General features: G+C 41.2%; 1 protein-coding gene across 9 annotated transcripts in view; it reads left to right on the top strand.

The window, feature by feature from the left end:
- Positions 1-777: 777 nt before the first annotated feature.
- qkia (QKI, KH domain containing, RNA binding a) overlaps positions 778-25,039 on the top strand; it is a 68,312-nt gene continuing 44,050 nt past the window's right edge. For all 9 annotated transcript variants that reach the window (XM_086154703.1, XM_086154692.1, XM_086154651.1 and 6 more), the window contains exons 1-2: positions 778-1,206; positions 24,281-24,423. In XM_086154703.1, coding sequence (XP_086010829.1) covers positions 1,062-1,206; positions 24,281-24,423 — 288 coding nt within the window. In that variant the 5' untranslated portion in view covers positions 778-1,061. The remainder of the gene's footprint in view (positions 1,207-24,280; positions 24,424-25,039) is intronic.

Below are 25,039 nucleotides of genomic sequence, written 5' to 3'. Positions count from 1 at the left end.
GCGAAATCGCCTGCATGTGAGACGACTTCTTTTACTTTCAGCTGTTCCCCTCGGGGGCCACAACAAATCCTATTGCTCCATCCAACCCTCTGCAGCCGTTTCTCTCACGCCAACCGACTTCGTGTTCTTTTTCACTGCACCCATGCATCTCCTCTCTGGTCTTCCTGTAGGCCTCCTGCCTGGCGCAACAGCACGAGTCTTCTACCCAGATCTTCACTAACCCTCCGGTGTCCTTGCCCAAACTATCTCAGTCTGACTTGAACTGCAGAACATTTAACATGTGCTGTCCCTCTGATGCACTCATTAAATTAACGGAATAAAATGTAATGATTGATTCCATACAATTATTGGACAAGGTTGGTCATCATTTGTGACCCAGTACATTTCCTGACGTCCCTTGAAAACGAACGATGGTTCCTAATAGCAAGGGCTTTAAATCGCTCCAAGTCACAAACCTCTGAAGAAAACATATCAAGGAACTGCAAGTCCCTTTCAACGTGAAAGTATTAGAAAGAATCTATGCTCTCTCAACGAAATGGAGAAGTATTCAAAATGTGTTGACAACGCTTCACAAGTGTTGTGTGGAGTTCTGCGCGCGGCACCTCATTGGTCCCAGCACCTGTAAATCATCTCTCTCGTCCTTAAACTCCACCCCTTTTCGGCGAGATCTGAGCGTTCATTGGCCGAGCGCTTATCCTCGTCGAACGAACACCGGCCAATAGGAGGTGAGGAGGGCGGGCGCGTTCTGGCGGAGCAGTCCCTTGCGCCTACAGTGTCGGAATCGAATGTCCCCGAGCTCACACGGTGTTGAGGAGCCTCCGGACGGGAGATAACGGTTTCTTTTCCGCCCTCACCGCTCAGCCAGAGCCGCCTCCAGGGGCCCGCAGTCTGCCGAGCCCAGGAGGAGGGAAGCGAGGGATCGGAGCAGCAAGTTTTTTTTTTTTTTTTAATTTTTATTTTTTTTCTTCTTGTTTTACTCGTGATTTAAAAAAAAAAACAACAACAACAACAGAGGATTCTGTGTTCCCGCGGTGGTTTGTTTCTCCGCTCTCGCCGCAAAGATGATGGTCGGAGAGGTCGAAGTGAAGGAGCGACCGAGGCCGAGTCCCGACTACTTGATGCAATTGTTAAATGAGAAGAAGCTCATGACCAGTCTGCCGAACCTCTGCGGCATCTTCACGCATCTTGAGAGGCTTCTCGATGAAGGTAAGGCGCCCCTCGGAGCGACTGTGGTGGTGTTGGGGGAGGGGAACCGGGGCGCATGATCCGGAGTCGACCCGACTCCGCCGGCGAACCGTGCCGTTTTCACGTTAGCGATCCTCCCGGGGAGGGGGGGGGCGCGTTTGCGGCGGGTACTCCCGATGTTGCGCACGGTGCCAGGCGGGTTTAGTACCCCGCTCATCGGTCGTTCGCACATCCCGAAAACACAAACAAACGGACCCGCAATCACTGGGGGTGCCTCGGTCCGAAAAGCGGCGTGATGTAACCCGAGAGTTGCTCGGCTGGCGCTCGGAGTTCGTCATCGCTCGCCCGACTTTTGTGACACGACGAAAACTTTTGCCCCCTCACGTAGTTTAAAATAACGGGCTGTTAGCCAGTCGCGTCGATGCGGTAGCTCAAAGAACCGCAAGATTCGCCTCGGAGTGGACTTTGATACTATCAAAGCCGAATATCGGCACATTTAACGGGGCCTGACTCCACATGTTCCCCACTAGTGTAGCTTGGGCTAGCCACATTCTAAGCTAGCGAGCCTGGCTGAGCGTTCCTTTGAACTCGCCTGGAACCACAACCCTAGCTTTGAAGAAACTGCTGATAAATAAAATAATAATATAAAGAAATAGTTGTCGTGTTAAGTAAAAACGAAGGGGTAAAAATAAAGTCACAATTGTGTACTTTTGCTCTCCTTGCTTTACTCCGAGTAGTTGTTGCCCAACGGCCGGACTCCAAACCGCGGAGGAATGTGTGTGCTTGTCGCCCAAACAATGGCCGGTGAGTTGAGGCGAAGGGAAGGGGGCGGGTACACCGAGACGCCCGGACTCCTCCAACTTTTCCACGAAAAAAAGGGAAAAAAGGCTTTTATTTATCAGCGTCAGCGAGACGACCGGGGTATTTTTTTATAGCGAGAGACTCAAGCGGGGGGTTCTTTACCCTTCCCGTCGCATCCGTCGTGTTTTACCAATTGAGCTCATTCCGTCGAACCGTCGCCTTCCGTCGGAGGCGCCGGCCAGACGGGACTTCCCCGGCCGGATCCCCCGGCAGAGGCCGACTCTTCGCCTCTGTTTACGGTATCAATAACCTAAGTCGGCCTGAGCGGGCGGTTGAACCCGCGATAGAAACCACTGATTAGGGGACACTAGAGAGCGCCACAGCCTCCTGGTGGACGGTTCCCGGGCCGAACGGCATGCCACGACACTCAGGATCCTTGCGACTAACGTTCAGACGCGGTGGCGCGGTCACTCCGTAAACAAACGCCGTTCACGCCGAATAGTTGCACGCCTCGCCCCGCGGAATGCGGCCGCCCAACCGGTCCTTCCGGCCAGGAGGCGTTTGGGCTGCAGCCTCCAGAATTTGGCTGGCATTCACAGATGCACAGTGCACCGACACCGTTCCCGTCAGTGGTACAGCGCTTGCTCACCCTAGTGCGAAGGCAAATGCGGTATTATAGGGCCAAGGAAGAAATCATGTTTTCTCTGTTTTCTACAAATTATCTTTGCAAGTAGATTTTACCATCTTATACAGAAAGTTCACTCCACACACCTTTATTTTTTTTTACCTGGATGCATTTTCATCTTGACGGTCCACCTAATATTTCACCGTATTCTAAACACGATGTGATTTAAAACAATTATTATTCTTAGGCTAGAGATTTGAGTCCTTAAATAGGTTATCATATCTCCCTCCCTCTCACCCCTCTGCCGTGTTCCAACCCACATAGTTGTAGATCCTATTGATTCAGATCGGTGAGGGACCATGTACAGTCTCAACTCAGCAGTTTCACACTCCCACACAGGCAACTGAGTTTTCTTTCTTCCCAACTTAAACCAGCCTTTTTTCGTTGTTTGTGGAGCTGTGGTCGCTCCAAATGCAGAATGAGCCGGACATGCACCAGGGGAGTGTTGGCCATTGCACAGATGAAAATTTTCCACAGAAATAACCGAAAATGCCCCCAATTTTCACCTAAATGTATTCATTATTTTTCTCAGCCTCATTAAAACTTTCCAGGTTGTCTGTGTGTAGTAAACACTGTCAGTCAGGAAGACTGTAAAACAATGAAACGGGAATAGGTGCTTAACTTCCTTTGGAGAGGAACAGAGCAAATAATCCACCATTCTATTCAGTCAATTAATAGTGGAAAAGATGAGATATGTATTTGTGGACTCATTTCTCACCCTGTTTTAGAAATGTATTCAATTCATGACCCTCTTTATTTCTATAAAATAATTAAAATGTAAAAATTTAGTAGAATTTAATTTTTAAGAAGTAGATTAACAGAGTCAAAATACAACATCTCTCAACTTCATACTCCTTGGCTCATGTATTTAAATCTTGACTTGGAACTACTGGTAGTTCTTCATTTTTAACACCAAAAGGGATGTTATGAAATGTTGAAATACAGCTAAAGAAAAGTGGGATCACAGTTTTCTTCAGAAGGGAAAAAACACCCTGTAGTTGAATGTTTTGCAGCATAGGGATTCATAGGTTTTGAGTTTTCGCATTTACAGGTTCAGAAATAGATTCTTGTTAATGTGTTTAATTTGCGTTTGGCCCTTTGAAAGGGAGAGCGTTTTCCGCTTTTTGGTTTCAGGTCTCATTGTCGGGACACTTGTGAGTGACTCTGTAGACTTACTTTTACTCCCCTCAAGCCACACAAGCTTTAAGGTTTACGAGAGTTTCCACAGCAGCAGCCCAAACAGTACGCCATTGCCAGAAATTGCATGTGTGTGTGATGAAAGCAGAAGAGGCCAGTCTGACTGTCTGGTTCCCGTTAAGGGCTGTTTGGTTTTTTTTCGACCCATGGTGTTCTAACTTTGGTGTGATATTTAGGGCCCGGTGCCCCCCAGTTCACCATTTCTTGATAGAGTAAACTGACTCCATCCAGGGCACAACTATAAGCACATTCTTATTTAAAAAAACAACCCAAATCAATCTGTAAAATGTTTTGTGAGCGTGCTTGATACATATTTTATCCTGATAATCTTTGACCCACGCAACATTTTTTTTTTCTCTTTCAGTATGTGGCATGCAGACTTCTAAATCAGACTTGTCCGATTGAAAGCTGTAGCCACAGAGGGAACAGTTGTTTTTTGAAAAGCTGAACGTGCTAGGGCAGAGGTGTCTGTTTTGTGAAATGGCGCTCATGAAAACAGAAAAGATAAGCTAAGCAAGTTCTCGGTGAAAATAGATATTTTTTTTTTTATATGAATGTACATCTTAAATTTCCACATCTGTTGACCTCTGCTCATCTAAAAATGGTAAACCCCTCATAAGTCCGAGCTGAATACTTCAACCTCTTTCCTTGGCGGCAGCTGCATGCCTTCCCCACACGCTCACTTTTTGTGCATGTCTAAACAGCTGTTTCCATAGTGGGAGAAAGCCAACACCGCCCCTCTGTGTTGCCCCCACCCTGCCTCGGCGGATGTCCATTCATGCACACCCATTAAGTTCCCAATATGTATGTTGTTCCTCAAGGTCATTCCAGCTGATTGACTAGCCCCCTTTGAAATCCCTCTGCGTTGCAGTTGTTCATCTCCCCGAGGTGACACCTGCTATGGAGTTTTTTTTTATTTCTCTTTACGATCTGCCAGCCAACAAGCAGCTTTAAATTGCTATATTTTCTCTTGGCAGGAGCAGACAGCCGATATAACATCTCTGGATGTAGCCTGCTAGTGATGTGAAGGTGCAGTTGTAAGTTAGTGGAGCACAGGAGGAGGGGAGGAAATGTTATGGTTGTTGTGACGTTAGCCCTCTGGCAAGTTTTCTCAATGAGAAACAAAATAGTCAGATTTGATTTTACAGCTTTTATTCATAGCTTTAGTTACCTTTCCCTACAGTGTTTTTTTGTAATCTTTATTTCTCTCATAAATTACCCAACTCCCTTGTCCCACAATGTACTGAAGAACGCATTGAAGGGCGTCCTTGCATGTATAGTTCTGTGTCTGTTTGTTTTTCTTTGTGTGCAGCATTTTAACATGACATTCCCAAGAGAGCTGTCAATGCTTGCAGGACAAACTGTCTGCTATCCATTGTGCAGCCTTTGTATGAATCTCATCCTGTGGGAGAACATTTTTAGGGAGCTGATTTTGATAAATGGGAAATTGGTCCAAGTCTGTGGTTGGTTTTCTACTATTCCCACCTGTCACAAGTCTGTCAACTGCCCATATGCTTCTCCTCGCTGCGCTTCTCTGTCGCGGCTGTTGCAGCACCTCCAACTCCTACTGGAGGTTGACCCCAGTCAGTTTTGGTACAAGATGAACTTACTAACCTCTGACATGCAATCTATTTAGAATCAAGCAGGACAAAGTGCTGTTTGCAAAGGAGGTCCTGCTTATCCCAGTGAGATCTCACAGATTGAGATGGACAGAAACTGAACGGCAGATTTTTTTTCTCAGATCCGTTGCTGGAAGTTCAAATGTTTTGTAACCCCACAATGTCCTTTTGTTCATCCCATATTTGTCCGGAAAGCTTAACTAATAAGGTATTTAATTTACAAAGCTCTATACTTTTGATGAGGTTCACAGAGCCATTTTCAATATTTAAAAAAAAACAGAATTACTGGCCTTATCCTTTTGCTCAGCATTTCAGTCCCTCTTTATAATAAATTAGGTTGCCGTTTAAGTCTGACAGGGTGGCGTATAGAGTACGAGGCAGGACCCAACATAACCTTGCCTGTTCATCATCTGACATGCCTCTGCTCGGCAGCCTGAACTCCACCACAGTGTCTGGGTGATCTGCACTGCCTGTTGTGACTCCAAACATTAGTCCCATCAGCTGTGGGCTCTTATCTCATGCCCCAATCCCACAAGTGCTGAGGCCTCCTTATCACTCACCCTCCAGTCTCTGTGCCCTACCCTGACTGCTGGCTGACTATCTGGCATGCTGTCGCCAAAACTGTCTTCCCGTCTATTACCGCTGGCTTTGAGACAACACATTGCTTCAGGTCTCAAAGTGAAGCAAGGCAGTTAAATTTACCAGTTTAGCAGGTTCATGTGTGGAGGAATGGCCAGATGAGTTTCAGCCATGGTTTACTGTGCATGTTTAATGCAAGAGAATGAGCAGTGTGACTCAGGTTTTAAATACATGGTTGATTTCCTCTAACCCCAGGGAATTTATCCTTCTATTTTTTTCAAATCAGTGTCCCATGTAAAAACAGAATCGGCACATGCTTAAGACAGTAAAATGTTGCGGATGGAGAACTCTAGTCACCGGTTTATTTTTTCTCCCCAGACAGTCACAGTGCAGGAGAGGGAGGTCCTCTTGCTGCAATGACACAATAAGCCTTCTCTGCTTTTACCCTCTCCCACAGAGGTGGGTCTGTCTTTTGGCTGATTTATGCTGCATATTGAATCATCTCTCATCCATTTCCTCTGGCACTGGTTTCTGTGGATAGGCAGCACACACAATTTTTCTTATTTCAGAGAACTGTGAGCCCCACCCTAAGACATTCTTTGAGTTCTTCAAATAGCCAGCCCCCTGCCCCCTCAACCATAGTGTTCCCACTCATTTCCAACTTTCAGCTTCTTTTTTTGTCTCAAGGAACTTAAGAACACATTGTCAAATAATTGAGTATCTCGGGAATCTTATCAGCAACATTTATCATCATTTCCTCTCCGTCCACATTTTATCACAGACGGAGGTGGAAAAAAATGCACTGAATGCTAACTCTGTTTTATTCCATTTAGCCAACCTTCTGCATTCATTTTCTCTCCCTTTTTAAAGGAGGAATGGCAAGCAAGCAAGCGTTGGCAGTCGGCTCAGGAATTTTACCGGGAGCACAGTCAGAGCACTTAGCCTCCAGCCTGGTGTTTGTTTTCACCATACACACTCTAACAGTGTTATTTTTTTTTTGGTTTTCTTAAGCTCAACTTGATGTAAATGGAATCTGGAGAGATGCACCGTAGCACTTGCCTTTTGAAATTTAACATTTGAATGAATTTATTGTTTGTAACCAAAATGTTTTTATGGCACTGATGGTCACGTGAAGCTCGTTCCTTCCAAACATCCAAGTCCAATGATGTTTTATGAACCCTTTGGTTCTTTTCTTTTTCTTTTCCTCCACTCTTTTCTCTTTGTTCCATTAACAATATTAGCAAATTGTTAACCTTATTCGTATTCCAAACCGTTCAAACATCTGCCCTGCTTTAAATTGAATCTGTTCAAATAGAAACACTTACATTTCTTAATTTTTGACTTTCAAAACATTTTTAAAATTGTATTAATTTATCAATCAGCACTTGCGCTATTTACCTTTTTCATCATAGTTTGAGATTGGATTATTTCATGATTACAGTTCAAAGCATCGGAAAAGTGTGGGCTCTTTTTTTTATATTGAGTATAAAAAAACATTTAATTTAAATATTTTTCTTGTCCATAGTAACTGAATTATAAATATGCTAATTGTTTCTTTGTTGTTCACTTGTTTTTTACTGAATATTATTAATGCATATTAAAATTTAACCTGTGTGGTTTGTGAGGACATGGCCAGAGGCGAATATGATATTGAATAATTGAATAAACTTAAGCGTTTAATACTTTGGTGCACAATACCTGCTTGATATTTAACATGGAGGTATTACATTCCCTGATACACTGATCATTTGGGAGGTTTGAGGAGGTGCTGGAGGTCCTACTGTTAAAGTCTCCTTTGAATCAGCCTGCACATGATTTCCTTTTTTTCCTTGTATTCATACAGACCTATAAATCAAAAACTAATAATTGCTATCTTCTCAGCCAACTAAAACTAGCAGCCAGTGCAATAACCTTTCATAAGAGCCACAAAAAGTCAAGTGTTGTGAGGTAGTCCAGTTCGCCATTGTTTTTTACCATTACATTTGAAAAGGTGGGTCCTTAAACTTTTAGTGCAGCCCATCTTAATCTTCCAATCAAAGTCATGCTGCACTGCTCACCTGCCTTCATTGCTTGGGTTTAAAGCAATTTAGAGACTCCCTTTTCCGTGCACAAAAGGCACCTGGACAATTCCTTAACATGCTGTTGGTTTTATACAGGCCTGCACTACGTGGCCCTATATACACCACTGCACTGCAGTCTTTGGTAAATCGCAACATCTATTTGATACGAGTGACATTTATTATATTCCTGCTGTTTTCAATAATACTAATGCATGGCACAAATGGTTTTTGTTTCCTTTTGCTTTGCTATTTTACCTAGGGCAGTCTCTGTTCAACAGGCTTTTTCTATTGAATGCAGAAGATGCCTCTATGTCCCTTGAGATTAACCCGGTGTTTCTTTGAATCAAATTGACATAGTGGGTGAAATTCTTTCGAGCATGTGGTTGGACTGCCACCTTAGGATAGCTTTTCAGCACTGAGAAGAACAGACTGGTGCCAAATCAGTTATCGTCACTGTTGTAAGTAAAGTAAATCTTTTTCTTCAGATACTTGTTGTTCCATAATAAGGTACTCATGGTAATTTCAAATAGTTAATGAAAAGTTTTTTTGCAAAGGGGAAAAGGCACAGTGAAGAGAGAGAAGAACAGCCTACGACTTCCAAGAAAAAGAAAGCTTTTAATAGACAATACCAGGAGTCCTATTTTAAATATGGACTTATCGCAACAGGTGATTCCCACGCACCAAGCCCGCTCTGCAGAATATGTGATGACCATCTCTAATGAGGCAATGAAGCCTTCAAAACTGCTTTGCCACTTAGAAACCAATGTTAATGATAATAATAAAAGGGATGTGTCAGTATATTCAGATCGAGAAAGAAATGTGGAATTGCCAGTTCTTGTCATTTATTTATTTTCCCACATGATTTTTTTTATTATTATTATTTATTTAATGGGCAGAGAGGATGTTACCAGAGACTTTGATGTTATACTCATGTTATGTTGTTGGCGCAATTTTATGAGGAAACTCCTAATAAAGTTGCATACGAGTGCACAGTGGATTCACGTTTATTTTTATGTTATAACAATCTACCCCCCACCCCCACCCACCCCGTGGTCCACTGTAAAATTGTCAAAAATTGACTGGTCCGCTGTTACAAAAAGGTTGGGGACCACTGCTGTAAATTATAGTAGCTCATGTTAAAAATGAAAATTGACCTCTTTCATACTGCAGTATTTTGGATTGATGGCTGCGCTAACTCTTGTATCAGGCCTCTCGTCAACTCCTCTGCTCCCTGCTGTCTGGAAGAGTCTGTGCACTGATTTCTCTGTCACCTTTTCCCCTTACATATTTAATAATTTGTTACTCTCCCCCTGTTTGCTATACTGTTTGCTTCATCAGCGTCTTTTGTGTCTCCATAGTAGCCGCACATTACAATGCAGGCCTGCCTAGAGGGCTACATGAGTAGTGGACCAATCACAAAATTGACTGATTTTTAAGTAGACTGGGGATATCAGGCATTCGAAGCAAACTCTGTATAGTAATATAATATGGTATCAAAAAATTATCAAAAATCCAATGTTTAAATCAGGTTCAATCCTTGTGCACTGAGCTAAACCCAACATGTGCAGTGACACGTAAATGAACACAAGTGAGGCGTTTTGCGTCTGTATTGTTTGTCACTGGTTATGCATTTGTGTGGAGGCTATGGTGCAGTCTTATCAGTGCACTGGCTCAGAGGAGATTACAGAGAAGACACAATGTGTAGCTTTGTATTATTAAGCATAATTATTGAAACAAAGAGCCTGCTTACCACTATGTGTAACATAGAATGGAGGCATCAAAACCTAAAGTGAACTGGTGAGAAGAAAGTGCCATTATACTGGAGGGCTGCACCTCATCCTGCTTGGCTGATGGATCGTTGTTGCTGAGGGGGAAAAAGGCGAGTCAGGGAACAGAAGGATGGCAAGCATGATAAAGAACTGTTGGGGGAGACAGAGAATTCCTATGTTCTGTGAATGAGGTCATCTGGTTGGCCATGAGGAAGGTCGTCGACCCCTCCCTCAGCTCCACACGCCACTCCTCTGTCTCTGTCATCCTCCCCTCAGCTAATGATACACAATGGCTTTTTGTCCTTTAATAGGCCAGGCACACACTGCAGGTCATCCTTAGCACCAGTTCACATAAGTATGCACACAAGCGCTGTCCGTCAAACCAATTCAGGGCATCACATTCCACTTTGGTTCATTTGTTCAAAATACATAAGAAGATTTGAATTGCGTGCAATCTTGACACGTGGAGCAGGCGCGATGATTCATAATTGGTTTATTCACTTTATGGCTGGAGCCATTGGTTCTGTGCTGCAAACCTAGTCAGTAATAATGTTTGCATGCTGTTTTTCTTTGGACTTAAAGCAAACTAGGTAGTAGCATGTTGCAGATTTTTTGCACAGAAACTTAATAGTGGCTAGGAAAGAAAACAATCATTTTGCACCTGCGTAATTTATTTTTTTGGTTGACTTCTCATTGAATGAGGGTGTGATATGATTCAAAGATTGTCTCTACTTACCTGTCATTATCCTTGTGTCTCAGCTTACATTTTATCACCTTATCATTACAGAGGAATGTACCCCAAAGTGTTGGTTTTTGGAGTTGATTTGGACTATGACAACTCTCAAGTTGTATATTTTTATGCAGGGGCTAGATTGATGTAGATTCTCATGATAAAATTCAGTTGAGACACATCCTTTTTCCTGGATGCTTGAGGTGGATGTATGTTTATCATATTTTCTCCTGGGGGAGATAATCAGAATTAATAGTCATTTGGGGAAAGTGTTACAGTAGCTAGGCATTGACCCTGTGTACAGCAGGGACATCTGTGAGGAAAGAGTCAAACCAACTATTTACACCTAAGGGTAAAGAATAGTCTGAGGACTTCTCTCTCGACCTACCTCTTTCTGTACCCTCTGATCCTCCCTCCCCCCTTACCGACTCCTGGAGTGCATTTGACTGACGGGAATTTTGGCTGGTGTTGATGGGCGATCTTCCTGCAACCTTATTTATGTTGAGCATCTGACACTTTTGATGAACCAGACATGAGCGTTATCTCTACTACTCCTCCCACATCACAATGACTAAAATCCTTCCCATTGCCACCTGTGACACATGAATTTGCAGTGTTCTCCTCATCCTCCCTTGAATTGCACATTTAGAACTTTAACATGCATTCCTTTAATTTGTTTATCTTTCATTTTGTCGACGAAGTGCTCTATTTTGTACGACTTGACATGGAGAGTGTTCTGTTATTGTCATAATGTTTTCCAAAGTAGAGAATCAGTATTCATTCTCCTAGGGGAATGACTCATTTTTCCTGGCATTGTCTTTTTCCCCTATTTATTTTGGTGGAATGACTCTCGAGCTCCTGTCATCCTCTTTCCCCCCTCTGTCTGTTCATCCTCTCAACTCCTACGTCTCTGTAATTTTATTACCACTTGCTATGTTACATTCTACTCTCTACTCTCTTCCCCTGTTTGTTTTGTCACAGCTTTCTTTTGCTTTTGGCAAACATTCTTCCTCGTGGCTCCATTGCATCTTTTTTGTGAATTTGAATGTGAAGACCAGCCTTTACATCAAAGGCCTGAAATGTTGTCTACTGGTTTGCATTAGCCCAACTATTTTGTCTTTGTCTTATTACCTGCATGCTCCTAGACCTTGACACTCGGCTCTAGTCATAATGGGTACTAGAGAATGACATTGCTGCACCAACAGGCTGCAGTCCTTTGAGCATGTGCATTTTAGATTGGTGCATCTAAGTGCTTAAGGGCAGGTCAATTTTTAAAGGCTTATATGTAGTGCAAGCTTGTTAATGAGTCAGCAAGTGGACTTTTTTCGATGTCTCCTTCCTCTGATATAGTCTGACCCTGTACTGCTCTCAAGAATCCACATTAGCCAAAGTTTGGTTTATGGGAGGAAAACCTCAGAATGGCCACAATGTGGATGTAAACACAAATGATTTTATGCAAGCAGCTGTTCAGCCACATTTATGATGTACTGTACCATGGTCCATGGAGGTTACTCATCTGTCTCTTAACAATTTTATTGTAGCTATTATTTTAGACAAATGATAGAACAGATTAGTAAGTTAAGAAACACTGTATGTCTGATGCTGAAGTTATTTTAGAAATTTTAGTGTTCACTTCTGTCAAAAATATCCATGGATGTGGTGATATTTTATCACCAATGAATATCAGCGGAAAATTACCTGGGCTTTATCTACCTTTTCAGGTATGATGTGCCTTTTCAGTTTGCTCTCTGGAAACACTACAACATTTGACCACAAACGCTTGAGTGCTTCGAAGAACTGGATAAGTATCTTTTGTCTATAAAAAGTAAAACTGCAGTGCAGAGGAAACTGAGGCAGTAAACAAAATGTATACTTCCACCACTCCACTGGAAATGTGAAAATAGATGCCAGCAGATGAAACCATTTTAGTTTGCCAATTTTTGAAAATTCCATTTAACATGGGATGCACTGGGATGGAAATACTACTGTGTACTTCCTGCAAGTCAATGTATCAATATCAGTGAAACCGCTGTAGATCCCCATGTTAGAATGCAGCAAATGAGCTTTAGAAATACACTCCGTGTCAACTTTACATGCAACACACAAATCCACAAGCAAGCTGCACCTGCTACAACCAGTTGGCATGTTGAAGTCGGTTCTCATGACGATCCCTCACTGTCTTCCATTTAATGGTCCGACTGATACATTTGACATTACTTGGCAGACAAAACAGGTGCGCCAGATGATTTCTGGGACAAGACAAAACAAATACACCTTCTCATCATAGTAACAAGAAAGAGTAGATAGCAAAGCTTTTTGTGTGCTTTAACAAAACTAGTACTTCCTTGTAGTCAGTCTGTCTGTATATACTTTGTATATGAGTCTCATCTGACTATTTGTGTGGTGCTTTGCTGGATTTCATGTCACATAACTGGACTCAATCCAGTATCAACTTATTCTCTGTTTATTTGAATATACGTGAATAATATTTTAAACTGGTTCAGTGTAGTTGCTGTTATTGTGTCAGGAGAGCAGACAAGGATACATGCGTGTGAGTTTGTTTCACAACCAGCAACAGCTAGTGGTAGACTGGAACTCAAGATATGAGCTACAAGATTTAGCAGGCCATGTGAGAAAGAATGAAATAGCAGCTGCGACACACACACACACACACACACACACACACACACACACACACACACACACACAATCTAAATCAACTTCTTTCTCTCTGTTTAGAACTTATTCTTAAAAAAAATAGGTCAAAACATTCCGGGTTGAACATTATTAAAGGTTTTGATTTTTTTCCTTTTTTTCTTTTTTAATTCATCTTGTCATGCAGGAAATTTCTCTTTATTTACACAGTACAGTTTTAATTATATTCCATAAGGCTGATGAAGAAACTGGAAGTCTGTCATGGAAAACAGGATTAAAGATTCCCCTTTGCTTGGAAAGCATACATGCATATCACTTGTTACTCTGGTTTTTCCTCCGTCAGTTTTGTGGCGTCAAAGCCTCCATTTTCTAATCAAGTGACCTCATTCTCTGATAATGAGAGGCAAAGGAATGTGGTTGCTCTTCATTCTTTCAGTCCCGCACCTACCAAACACATTAATAAAGAGGTTTTGTTTTCAATGTGTCTGTTGACATTCTCAATGCTGCTCTTCTGGCAGGCTCCTGCTGCACCCATCTGTTCTTCCCCTACGGTGCCAGGAGTTACTTTTGATGTAAGGATTTACTGGAAGTTTACAGTTAAAATGTAGCTAATTTTGCATCTTCTGTCCCACGGAAATGATCACCTGAGTAAACTCTTTTTCAGCCTGATCAGGGTTTCCCTGCCTATCTGATTTTAAGATAGGCAACTTGTGTAAGATAGCCCACTGCCTGGCTTGAACCACGGGCATATATGTTTTCCTGTGTAAGCTTTCCAAAGATAACACTATAAATGTACCCCCAAACCCAGTCTTGCTAATCTCTTGCTTAAAAACCCAGAGAAAGCCACCCCTGAATGTACAGTCCTTTTCTTAGTTGTTCAATAGACTTAACAGTGCCATCACAAATGCTACTCCATATCTATCCTGCATTCAAGTAAAGGAAAATTGTCCCTTTTGGATAAGCTTTTGAATTACTTGATACTGTATCAAAGATGAATGAAGTCAGATTTTGTTTTTAAAGAGTATCCATCCTGTTTCCCCATTGGTTGTGATTACTGTGGTCTCTTGAGTTTCAGGGGTGGGAACAGGAAACGCAGCCCTTGTTATCTTTAGAAGTCACATTGACAGTTGAAGCCTTTCCTTCCCCCTCTCCTTCCCCTGTTTCCTCCTCCGACAGCTGGACCTTTCCGGTCATTGTTACATGACGAAAAGCCCAGCTGTGTGTAAGGTCCCATACAATGGAGGTGCTTGAAATAGATAAATAGCGGTCAGTCTCTTTAAGTATTCCACACATTTTGCTTACTATTTCAGGTACCAGCACAATCGCTTGGCTCAATGTTTGATGGTGTCTTACCTTAGATCCCTCACACCAGTCACTGCTTACTGAAAGACAATGTCCCTGCTCTCGGGCTCCTCTAGGTTGTGGGTTCAACCTTTCTTGCCGCAGGCTGAAAAAACATTGTTTTAGGGTGTCAGCCTGCACCCCCACACAACAGAGACATTCCATGAGCATGCATCCTGACTCTTCATCCTGTTATTCTTCCTACCTCTTATCACACGTTCGCACATCTTTTTGGCCCCACAGTATGCATCCTGTACTTCCTTTGGCTCTGTGTCCCTAACATTTTTTTTGGTGTGTGAAAGGATGTGTCATTGCAGGGTTGGGTGTGTGGTTGGGGTTACAATGTGCACTATATTTTCTTTCATGGTGCATTTGCTCATCAGCTGAAGCTGTATCAACTAAAAAGCTATGAAAGTAAAATTGTTTGTAGTTTGACAAAAATCAGACTCAGATGTTTCATTGCTTATCTCAGTCTGGCCTTTTTTTGTTCATCTGATTTTCTAGCAGGTAAAGTCTAAAATGAGGTCCCATGTGAAGTAGACGCCAGCTGTTTTTCTTCTTTTTATGTTTTCACACGTTTTTTTTTTCTCTGAGTTGATCAGTAAGAAGCTGCTGTTTATTTTATTGCTCCTGTCATGATTCCATGTCATTTCATTGTACAAGTATAAAGCCACTAAACTGGTCCAATGTCTTAAACAAAATGGCATCACATTAAGTGAGACCTACTCGGAAAATGTATTGCAGCTTGGGAAGAAACGTGAGACACTGTTTAAAAAAGGTTTGATTTCATTTTGAATTACAATCAGCATACTCTGCCCCCCCACTCCAATCCAATAGAGTGTGGGGGGGGGGGGGGGGGGGAATTATGGCATGCAAACAATATTAGAGGTTATAAACAATAATTTAGAGAATATCAGATTTGATATTAATGAAATGAAAATCTTGAAAATGCAACCTGTATTTTTTTAGCTTACATTAAATACTATCAAATGTGTACAAATCACCTGTTAACCCCTTCGTTTTTTTTTTTAAGTAAAAATACAAAACTGTCGGCCAAGTCTTATTAGTATGCATGAAAGTGCACACATGGAAATAAAAGGTGGCCTCCTCCTGTTATGGTAGCTTTGTTGAAGAAAGCAACTAAGTTATTTCCTTTTCCCTTCCAGAGTATATTCTTTCATATACGTGAAACCATTTTCACCTTATGGGGCCTCACTCTTAAAGTCAGCATGTTAAATGACTACTGTGGCGGCCTCCAATTTAACGCTACATATCAGTCTCCTTTTAGGGTGGCAGAAGCAGCAGTAAAATAGTCTATCTTTGCCCGGTATTTTAGGACTGCATTTGTGTGCATTTGGCTGGCAGTTTGAGCTCAGCCAAGGAAGTAGGCTACTTTGAAAAGGTGAACTGAGGAGACGTGAAGCATTAACAGGAAACTTTAGCTTTTCCGCCGCATTTAAATTCTTTTTGGAGAATTATTAGTACTATGAAACTACTCTTGAGGGAACACGTTTTGTACTTTGAAATAGCAATTTTTGTCATATCTGGAAGGGGCATGTTTGTGTCTGTAAAGGAAAGAAAACCGTTTTTGTCCTTGCTCACTCGCCCTGGGGTGGCTCCTGTAAGTGGAAGTGTGTGTGAGTGTGCATTCACTTACAAGTTTCACCCCAGGATCCTGTCGAAAGTCCTCCCACGTGGAGAGTAATGAACATTGCCTCTTGCGGCAACCATTAAGACAATGCCATTATGGTTCAGCATTGAGCTAGCACTCCCTGCCAGTTTCACCTCACTATGGTAGACCCCACTGAGTGCACAAAACTGGCGCTTCTACAGCTCATTGAGCTGCCAGCATCTCCCCCCGCCAGCACACAACCCCATAAAGCAGTTCCACATCATCAAATGTGATGATCTCTTGTTCTAATTTTAGTCTGAGGTCTTAATAGCTCTGCAGATAATGTCTAAAAACACTCATTTCCCTACTGAGCTTCAATGGGGATAGTGATCATGTAAATTATTTACTTTATTAGTAGTGCAAGATAGGACTGATACAAAGCAATTAGAATTTCTGTCCCTTTGTCTAACAAATCCAAAGTAGTAATCCATTGTTAACTATATGTGTGCTTAATTTTTGATTTAGATGTGACTAATGATGCTTTGACTTTACATTGATTCTACCGCACTGCAAGAAAAATAACCCTGCCATTCTGACCCTTTCCTTGTTTATGCAAAATCAGAGATACACAGGACTTTATGCAGCCCTCTGCTGGTCCCAAACAGACGAGCTGCCCTTCTGTTCTGGCTGTTCATTTTACATAAATGTCAAAGCAGTGCTATGAGTCCGTGCAAGGTTCAAAACTTTTATGCAGTGTGGTGAAACACAAGCAATGCTCTTGACTCCAAGCTGTTCAAAACAGAATACTCTCATTTGGTCAGTTCTGAAACTTCACATTTTTAAAAACGAACATCTGGATGAAAACGGTCTGTCTGTACTTTGTCAATAATCCTAGAACTCTCCCTGTTGCAGAACCTAGATTATTTTACTCGTAACAGTGCTTTGAATACTGTAGAAGAATATAATGAATCTTTTTTTAAAAAATTAGTCACTTCCCATCATATAATATAGTAAAAGCCATATAAAGATGTATTTCTTTCTGCCTCTTTATTGGAGTCCAATTTAATCAAGTAACATTTTTATTTCTTGTTCAATGCGCTTATTCTCTGCACAAAAGTGTCCATCTTCTTAATTGATTCACAATTTTGAATATTTATTTATTCATTTCCTTCTGTTCGCTACAATTGCCAAATTCTAGCCTACAGAAATAATTGTCAGTCGATGCACCCAGTATGACAGAGAATGGAGCTGTCAAGGGAATGTCTATCTAGATTGATGTTAACACTCAAGTTCTGTGCAGAAAGGGGTAATCTAGTACATTTGTCAGCCTATTACTATTTCAATTGCAAACATACAGTGTTACAAGTATAGTGGAAGAAAATGAATATCATAGATTGAAATAGCTGTGTCAATACTCAGTTTACCATTAAATTATGTAGCCGTGAATTTGATTTGAAAGAGGGGCTGGCTGCAGTCGTCCAGCCGAGCATTTTTGCGCCACTGCTTTATACTTGCGACTCTTCAGCTTGGTTTCTCTGTGTGTCTGTGTGTCTGTCTGTCTGTCTGTCTGTCTGTCTGTCTGTCTGTCTGTCTGTCTGTCTGTTTTTGTTAAATCATCTCACCAACATGCTATGACATGCTCCTGTAACACAGCTATCGTTGCTGCCAAGCAGCCCAAGAGAGCCACATTAAGCCTGGCACTTCTTTCTACTGCTGATGGCGTCACACCAACAGCCACAGAAAAAAAAACTGCCTTTGCCACCGATTATGATAAATGGCTTTGCTGATTGCTGTTCTCGGCCCTCACCACACCTACACAGTCTGCATTTAGAATACATATTCTCTTGGGCTTTGGGAGAAAAGAAAAAGACGTAAATTGCGACCTTATGTCAGTGTTTCTAATAGAGGGAATGTAATTGTTAAAATGATGTCGCAATAAACTCGTTTTTGATATTGCGTGTTCAATTTTAGTGTTTCTTCATTTTTAATAGGTCAGTAGTAGACCGCTTTGTTTTAAGGGGTCTATGCATCTTCTTGTTACAAGCTGGACATGAGATTTTAGATTGTTTTGGATTATCTGTATCTTAGTATGTATTTACTTGTGTGTATATACAACTAAATAGAATAGAAAAATACCTTTCCAGGGAGACTGTTCTCATCATTGAGTTTGTATCACGTACAAGGGGACAGCCCTGATCTGAGTGTGTACACTTGTACTCATCTTATTATTAATACAGGGGTCCATTTGACAGTTAGAGTAGGGAGGTCCTGTAGAAATTGGTGAATAGCCATAAACAGAAAATAAAATTAGAAATAAGAGGGAATAATATAGGTTTATTTGCCTCACTTACATCTATATAAAGAAAATACCAAGATTCCTTAATTTGGGTGTTTTATTGTGAAAAAAATTCCCACTGAGTTGCTCTGTGGCAGATGCTGTATGAACAGGATACAAGTCTTTTCGATGTCAATTCTAAATCGATATTTACTGCTTTGTGTTTGTTTGAATGAATGGTGTTTTCCTCACGTTTCTGTTGCAGTATTCACAATGAGACATTGACTAGCGACGTTTGTTTGAATGGAAGGAGGAGAAAAAGTCTTGGTAAAAACAAAGTGTTTGTATGTGGGTTCACTCTCTCGGGAGCCTTGTCTACAAACACACAAAAGCTCATTAGCTTCAGTATGTGGGTGTTTTAGTGTTGAGTTCAAGGTTTGCCTTTTATATATGTAGTTTACATCAGCGCACACATCTTTGTGCGCAGAGCTGAGTGTGGTTTGTTTTCAGGCAGCCTTAGCCACATTATTAAACACGGAGACTGAAACACGTTTTGTTCAATGGTTAGCTGGCATGGGTAAATGTGCACGTGTTCATCCAAGTGGTTTGTACATACTTGCTAAAATATCTGCCCCATAGTGGTTATCACTCCACACAGTGATTATACAGATAAAAGTAATTGTATAGCTAATTATTTTCCTTTTTAAAATGAAAATAAATGTCCTTTCCCAAAATTAGTGGATAAGAACTGATATCTTTCTGCTGTTGGAGGAGAGGGCACAGTAGTACACTTGTAATTTGTTTATTGGCCTATCTAGTGAAAGAACTTATGCCCCAGCTTATTACCCAGCATGCTTTAAGAGAGTCCCTGACAAACAAAATAAACCTCACTCTGTAGCTGTGAGCAAACCCTACCATCATATCTGTCTAAAGCCAGTTAGAGCTCTTCATCAGGGAGGCGAGCAGTGCCATACCATATCAGGGCACACTGGCTGTGCAGATAGGCAATGCGATGTCCTCCCACCTGAATTTTACAATAGAGACACGGGAAGGAAGGAGCTGGTTAAACAACAATTTTTTTTCTTGGTCTGCAAACATATTGAAATAGTTGTTGTTTGTTTAAATTATTCTGTCTTGATCATAGTTTAAGGCTTAGCCAAGATTAAAACTGACACAGCAATTCTTAGACTGTTTCTTTTTTCCATTATTTCATTTGGATTCATGACCTTTCAAGGATTGTATGGTCATTAAAAGTAGCTTCAAATCAAGTATGAGTCATGGAAATGCATTGATTTGTCTATTTTCTTCTCAATTGCTCACCCCCTGCAACACATCATGTTGAAAGGGAATGGAATTCAGGACATATTTTCAGTACCATTAAGTTCTGCGGGAAGGCCCTGTCTCATTAAAGTGACATTGACTTAAACATTTTCTTATTGTTGTCCAATTGACGCCTAACTGTCTTTATTCAGCAGAAGATTTTTCTTGAATGTTGTGAGTTTTATTTATTTTAAGATAACATTTTAGCCCTACTTGACCACTGAACCATGACTCCAGACCCAAAGTACAAGCCATCATGGGACTATTTTGTTACCCCCCTCACCCCTCAAAGTTCACTAACTTTTAAGTTCAAAATTACCAGGCCTGATATTTGAAGCCAAATGTGGATTCTCTTTTGTAAGAACCAAAATACATGTGCTGTTTTTAAACTGTGCTGATAGTACATCGCACTCATTACTGGCACAGAAATAGTTTGTGCATGAACATCAAAGGAATGTGCAGCGTAGGCCTACTGTTAAATCAAAGATTAGGAAGTAAAAATAAGACAGAAGCATGAGGAAAGTATTCTCATGAAGGAGGAAGGGAAGAGCGAGGCAGCTGTGAGTTGATGATAAGACTCAGAAATGCATGCGTTTTCATGGCTCAGTCGCCCCCCAACACACGCTGTACTTTAGCTCCCTGCTTTTAAAGAAACTTCTGTCTCTTTTCTTCTCGGCCTTCACAGGCCGCTATACTTCTCAAGTTGAATGTTGTCTTCAATAATGTCATATGTATGATGAATAAAGGGCAGGAATGCATTAAATGGACATATCCCTGTCACATTCAACAAAACCTACAGTCAGTTCTCGCTATGGATCATGGTTTAAAGTGAAAAGGCTTGTTCCTCACTGCAGACCTATTTCAGCACTTTTCTTTCTTTTTTCTAATAATAATTCAGTGCTTTGAATATCATTCAGGGGAGAATCTTCTTGTCACACAAATATATTATTTGCATGAGGGTATTTGCTAGCTGGAGATAGTCTTTTTTTTTATTATTATCTGACTTTATTGTCATAAACTACAGAGCATGTCAAGTTTATTTGTATAATCATTTGTAATTCTTATAGATTTACCTTTAAACCATTGCATCACCCCCTGTCTTCATTGTTCTTTAATTTTTCTCAGCACTTGTCTGTCTTTCCCGTTGCACATTTCTGAATTGTTTCTTTGATCTCTCCTTCATCCCATTCCCAAAGTTTGTCCTAATGCTCTGTTTACATTCATTAGATCTAGTTAGATCAGAAGGGCTCATGCATCTAAAACTCTTCTGACCCCATTTAGCTATTATTTTCCCCTGTGCATTCTCCATCCTCATTTCAACCTCTCTTGAACTGTGTTTTAATTTGCCCTGCGTTGTTTGTTAGTGATCATTCTTCAGGCAGCAAGCTTGCTAAATAAATAGAGCCCCAGCACTCATTTTCCTAGGTCTCCCTCTCAGATTAAATAAGTACTTTCAATGCTCTCTTCTCATTCTTTTTAACACAAGGACTGGAAATTTCATTGTGGATCTTAAAAATACCCAATTTTACAAAATACAGTTCAAAAATAATTGAAATCATGCCATCAAAGCATGACAAACAGATGAGTGATCTTATCTCCAAAAATAGAGCTACATTTGTCAAGAGGTTGCAAACAAACTTCAACCATCATCCTTGTAGAAGCCTCAAATTTCAATTTGACTTTGCAATCTCAGTTGAGCCATTTTCCCCTCCCCATTAGTCTGCTTCTGTCTAAGTTGCTGTACTTGCGGTTCTTTGCTCCCAAATCCTCTGACTCAGCCAGTCATCCTTCCCCATTTCAAGGGTCCTAGACAAGGTGATGAAATTTCCTCTCTTGTGGTTCTATGGTTCAATTGATCTGAATGTCATTTTTTTTCTCCAATAATCATTCAAGAAGTCAATAATAGAATCATAATTTAAAAAAAATTAAATAACTTAAATGTTCTGACATTATAGTAATGGAGCAGCATGTGTATGGCTTCAAGTGTGGTTCCCCCCATTTCTCTACCCTTGTCTTCTACACCCTCCACCCGATTTCATCATCATTGTACTTTCTTGTCATTGTTCTTCTCTTAACGGAAAACTTATGCGGAGACTTCAGTAACTTCTTATCTGTGCATCTGCTCCCAACTTGCACTCCTCTGATGGAATAGCTGCGTAAGGCTTGCTGAGTCAGGTTGCAGATGACATGCTGTGTTGAAAGATAGTCCGAGAGGAGTAAGAGTAGGAGTCACTCCCTGGACATTCCTCATACAGCCCTTTAAACAAATAGTCCACATTTGTACCACCTAATGTTAAAGCTCTTGCCTGGTGATCTGTCCTTGTCTTTCTCGAGCTGGAAGTCCTCTTTCTTTTTTTCCCTCCCCATTATCTACTTTCAATGTAAAGATTTCATTCCCCATTATGGTTTTTCAGACAAAATCAGCCTTTTTGTTGGGTTTGACAGCTAAACAAATGATTCTGGGAGTTGTGCAAAGCATGGGGTAATTTTTAGGTGAGCGCTGTGCTTTAGAAAAGACTAGCTGCACAGAAATTAGAGGTTGTCAAACGCTGCATGTCTCAGCTGATGGCCCAGCACGCCCTCCCTTATGTTAATGTGGCATTTCAGTGAGAGGAAATGGAATTCTAAAGGGAGGGGGTGCCGCTAGTAGCTGTTGGGGAGCATTGTCACGAATGAACTTTAAAATACTCCTTTCCTTTGTGAAAGACACATGCTTTTGGGTGAATTGCATACAGTTTATGGCTCATTCCTCCTCCTTCCTCACCCGAAAACATTTGTTTCCCCTCTTACTATTTCACCATTCATAAAACCTCCACCATCCACCAAGAGTCTGCGAAATAACTTGGTTTGCTTGAAAAGATGCGATGGGTATCAGATTATTCAAATAAGCATTGTGGAAAGCAGTATGCCATTTAGTTTGTATTCTTCAAGACAGATTACACACAAAAGTCCTATTTTCCAATATTTTTGACCCTGTGTAGATTATTCATGCCTGGTCATGTCCTCAAGTGCCCAGGGTTTGTTACGCCTGAAGTGGACCTTTGAGTGATGAGCTCATAGGTCCTGGAAGGAATAGCCACAGGCTAAGACCTCAGTCCTGTTTGTACAATTCCAATGTGTCCCACAGGTGTTCTTCACACAGCTGCAGGCCAGATGTTTTTCTGCATGCTCCAATGTGTCCACAAGCCCATCAATAACACATCTGTCACTCTGCCATCAGTAGTATCCAGAGAAAACTATTTTTCAGCTCAACAAGCAATCACACACACTGATTCTTGTAGAGTGTGGTCTTTTCAAATTTGTACACATGTATAACAGGACAAGCCAATGGGTTTATTAAAGACTGTTTCAGATACTGGTCATTGGTATGTCAGGGAGGCAGATATCTGATAAATTGCAAATCTTAAGCTGCAGAATTCCAACATAAATAAATAAATAAATAAATAAACCAACCAACCAACCAGCAGAAGCCGAACTGACAGCATGGGTAAGAATCTCACAATTGCCTATTTAGATACATTTTTACTTCCATTCCATGTCGTGTGTCAGAATCCATAAAGAGAAAAAACAGATGGAATTGGTCTTTAACAGTCTCCACACCCTACACAGGTCATTCCTTTTAGGTGTGTACAGGTATGACTTTTTTTCCCTCTTCTCCTTTGCTTACCCTTATCAAGGGGTAGCATAACATTTCGTGTTGTAGCTTCTCTTATTACGTGAAAAAGTGCATCAGAATGCGTATTTTCAATACATGTCCTACAACACTCGAGACTTGTCGGATGAGAATGTGGATTCAGTGAATATTTTCACAACCCCTATCTTTTAATGTGTGAATTTATGTGCGCTATGGAAACAGTCAGTGTGTGCTATAGGGTGTGTGATTTAAAGGTTAACCTGCATAAGAGAGTTGGAGCAGAAGTTGTTTGTGCGCAAATGCAGGTGTGGGCACGTGCGTGCTTGCCTATGTGGGTGCAAAAGAGTGGTCCATTATTTATATCTGACAGAGGGATCAGATCTGATGGCATACACCTGAGCCTAAGAGATATGCTCATTTCCCCACCGTCCCCCTAGCTGCGCGCAAAGGCCACTCTATTAAGATTCAACCCACCGGGGAGAACGAGGCAGAGGCGAGGCGGCAGCCGTGATCCCCTACTAGTATAGAGCTGAACTTTTATAACACGGGAGAAAGTCAGACACATAGTCCCTTTTTAGTTTCCGCATTTTCTTTCCAGTTCACTTGTTGCTGTCATCATCATTACTCAGAAGAGAATGATTTTTTGTTTTGTGAGAAAGCCAATACTTAAATCCAATGACAAATGCCTCATTAGCAGATATTTATATGCCACATGGAGTCTTCACCTAAAAGTTCAAAATCAATATTTGATATATCATATAGTCTGAGGTTCTACTATTTTTTTATCTAACGACTGTACATCTTCCTGTGTGTTTCAGAGATTAACAGAGTGCGCAAACACATGTACAGTGACACAGTGAATGGCCTTGTGGACAGACACCCGCTGGAGCTGCCTGAGCCTATTGGACCCATCGTCCACTTGCAGGAAAAACTGTTTGTGCCTGTAAAAGAGTACCCTGACGTAAGTAGCCACCATTTGCATGGTGCACTGTAGCACCTCTATCGTCATGTAAAATACATTGTGCTTTTAAGTGACAATAATCTGCCATCATCAGAGAAATTATAAATATTATGGATGAATATAACATAGAATGTGATTCGCCCTAGAAAAATATGTTTTATATCTTTCCTTCCTTTTGAGTGCTGCTAATCTTTCTGCACTGACAGCTTTTCTCTGTCTCATGAGCTTTATCAGCAGCTATAATGGATTATTTCTCATCTGTGGCCGCTTACATACTTAGACACACTTGTCTCCTTGCTTTAGACCATGTGTCAGGTGGTGAATCATTACTGGAATGACAACTGCCTATAGTTCACTCGTATGTCAGTGCCAAGAACAAAACCATTTTTCCCCTCACTCCTAATATCTTGATTGCTCTTGATAATAAACATATTGTCAGCTGGTTTGTTCGCACATGCTGTCCTGGACCCATACTAATTGTGTAAAAATATTTTCAAGTGCTACCACTTCATCATGTGTCTATGATAGCTGGTCCCTGGAATGTTGGGTTGTTTACAGGCCAACTCAAAAGTAATTTGTTGTGAAGAAAGAGGAAATAGAGTTGAAAAGGAAATTT

Source organism: Fistularia commersonii, chromosome 1 (assembly GCF_037954325.1).
Source record: "Fistularia commersonii isolate RoL2024-O1a breed Wild chromosome 1, RoL_Fcom_v1.0, whole genome shotgun sequence".
Classification (NCBI taxonomy): Eukaryota; Metazoa; Chordata; class Actinopteri; order Syngnathiformes; family Fistulariidae; genus Fistularia; species Fistularia commersonii.
Note: the sequence above shows the minus strand (reverse complement) of the source record. Positions and strands in the feature narration are given on the sequence as shown.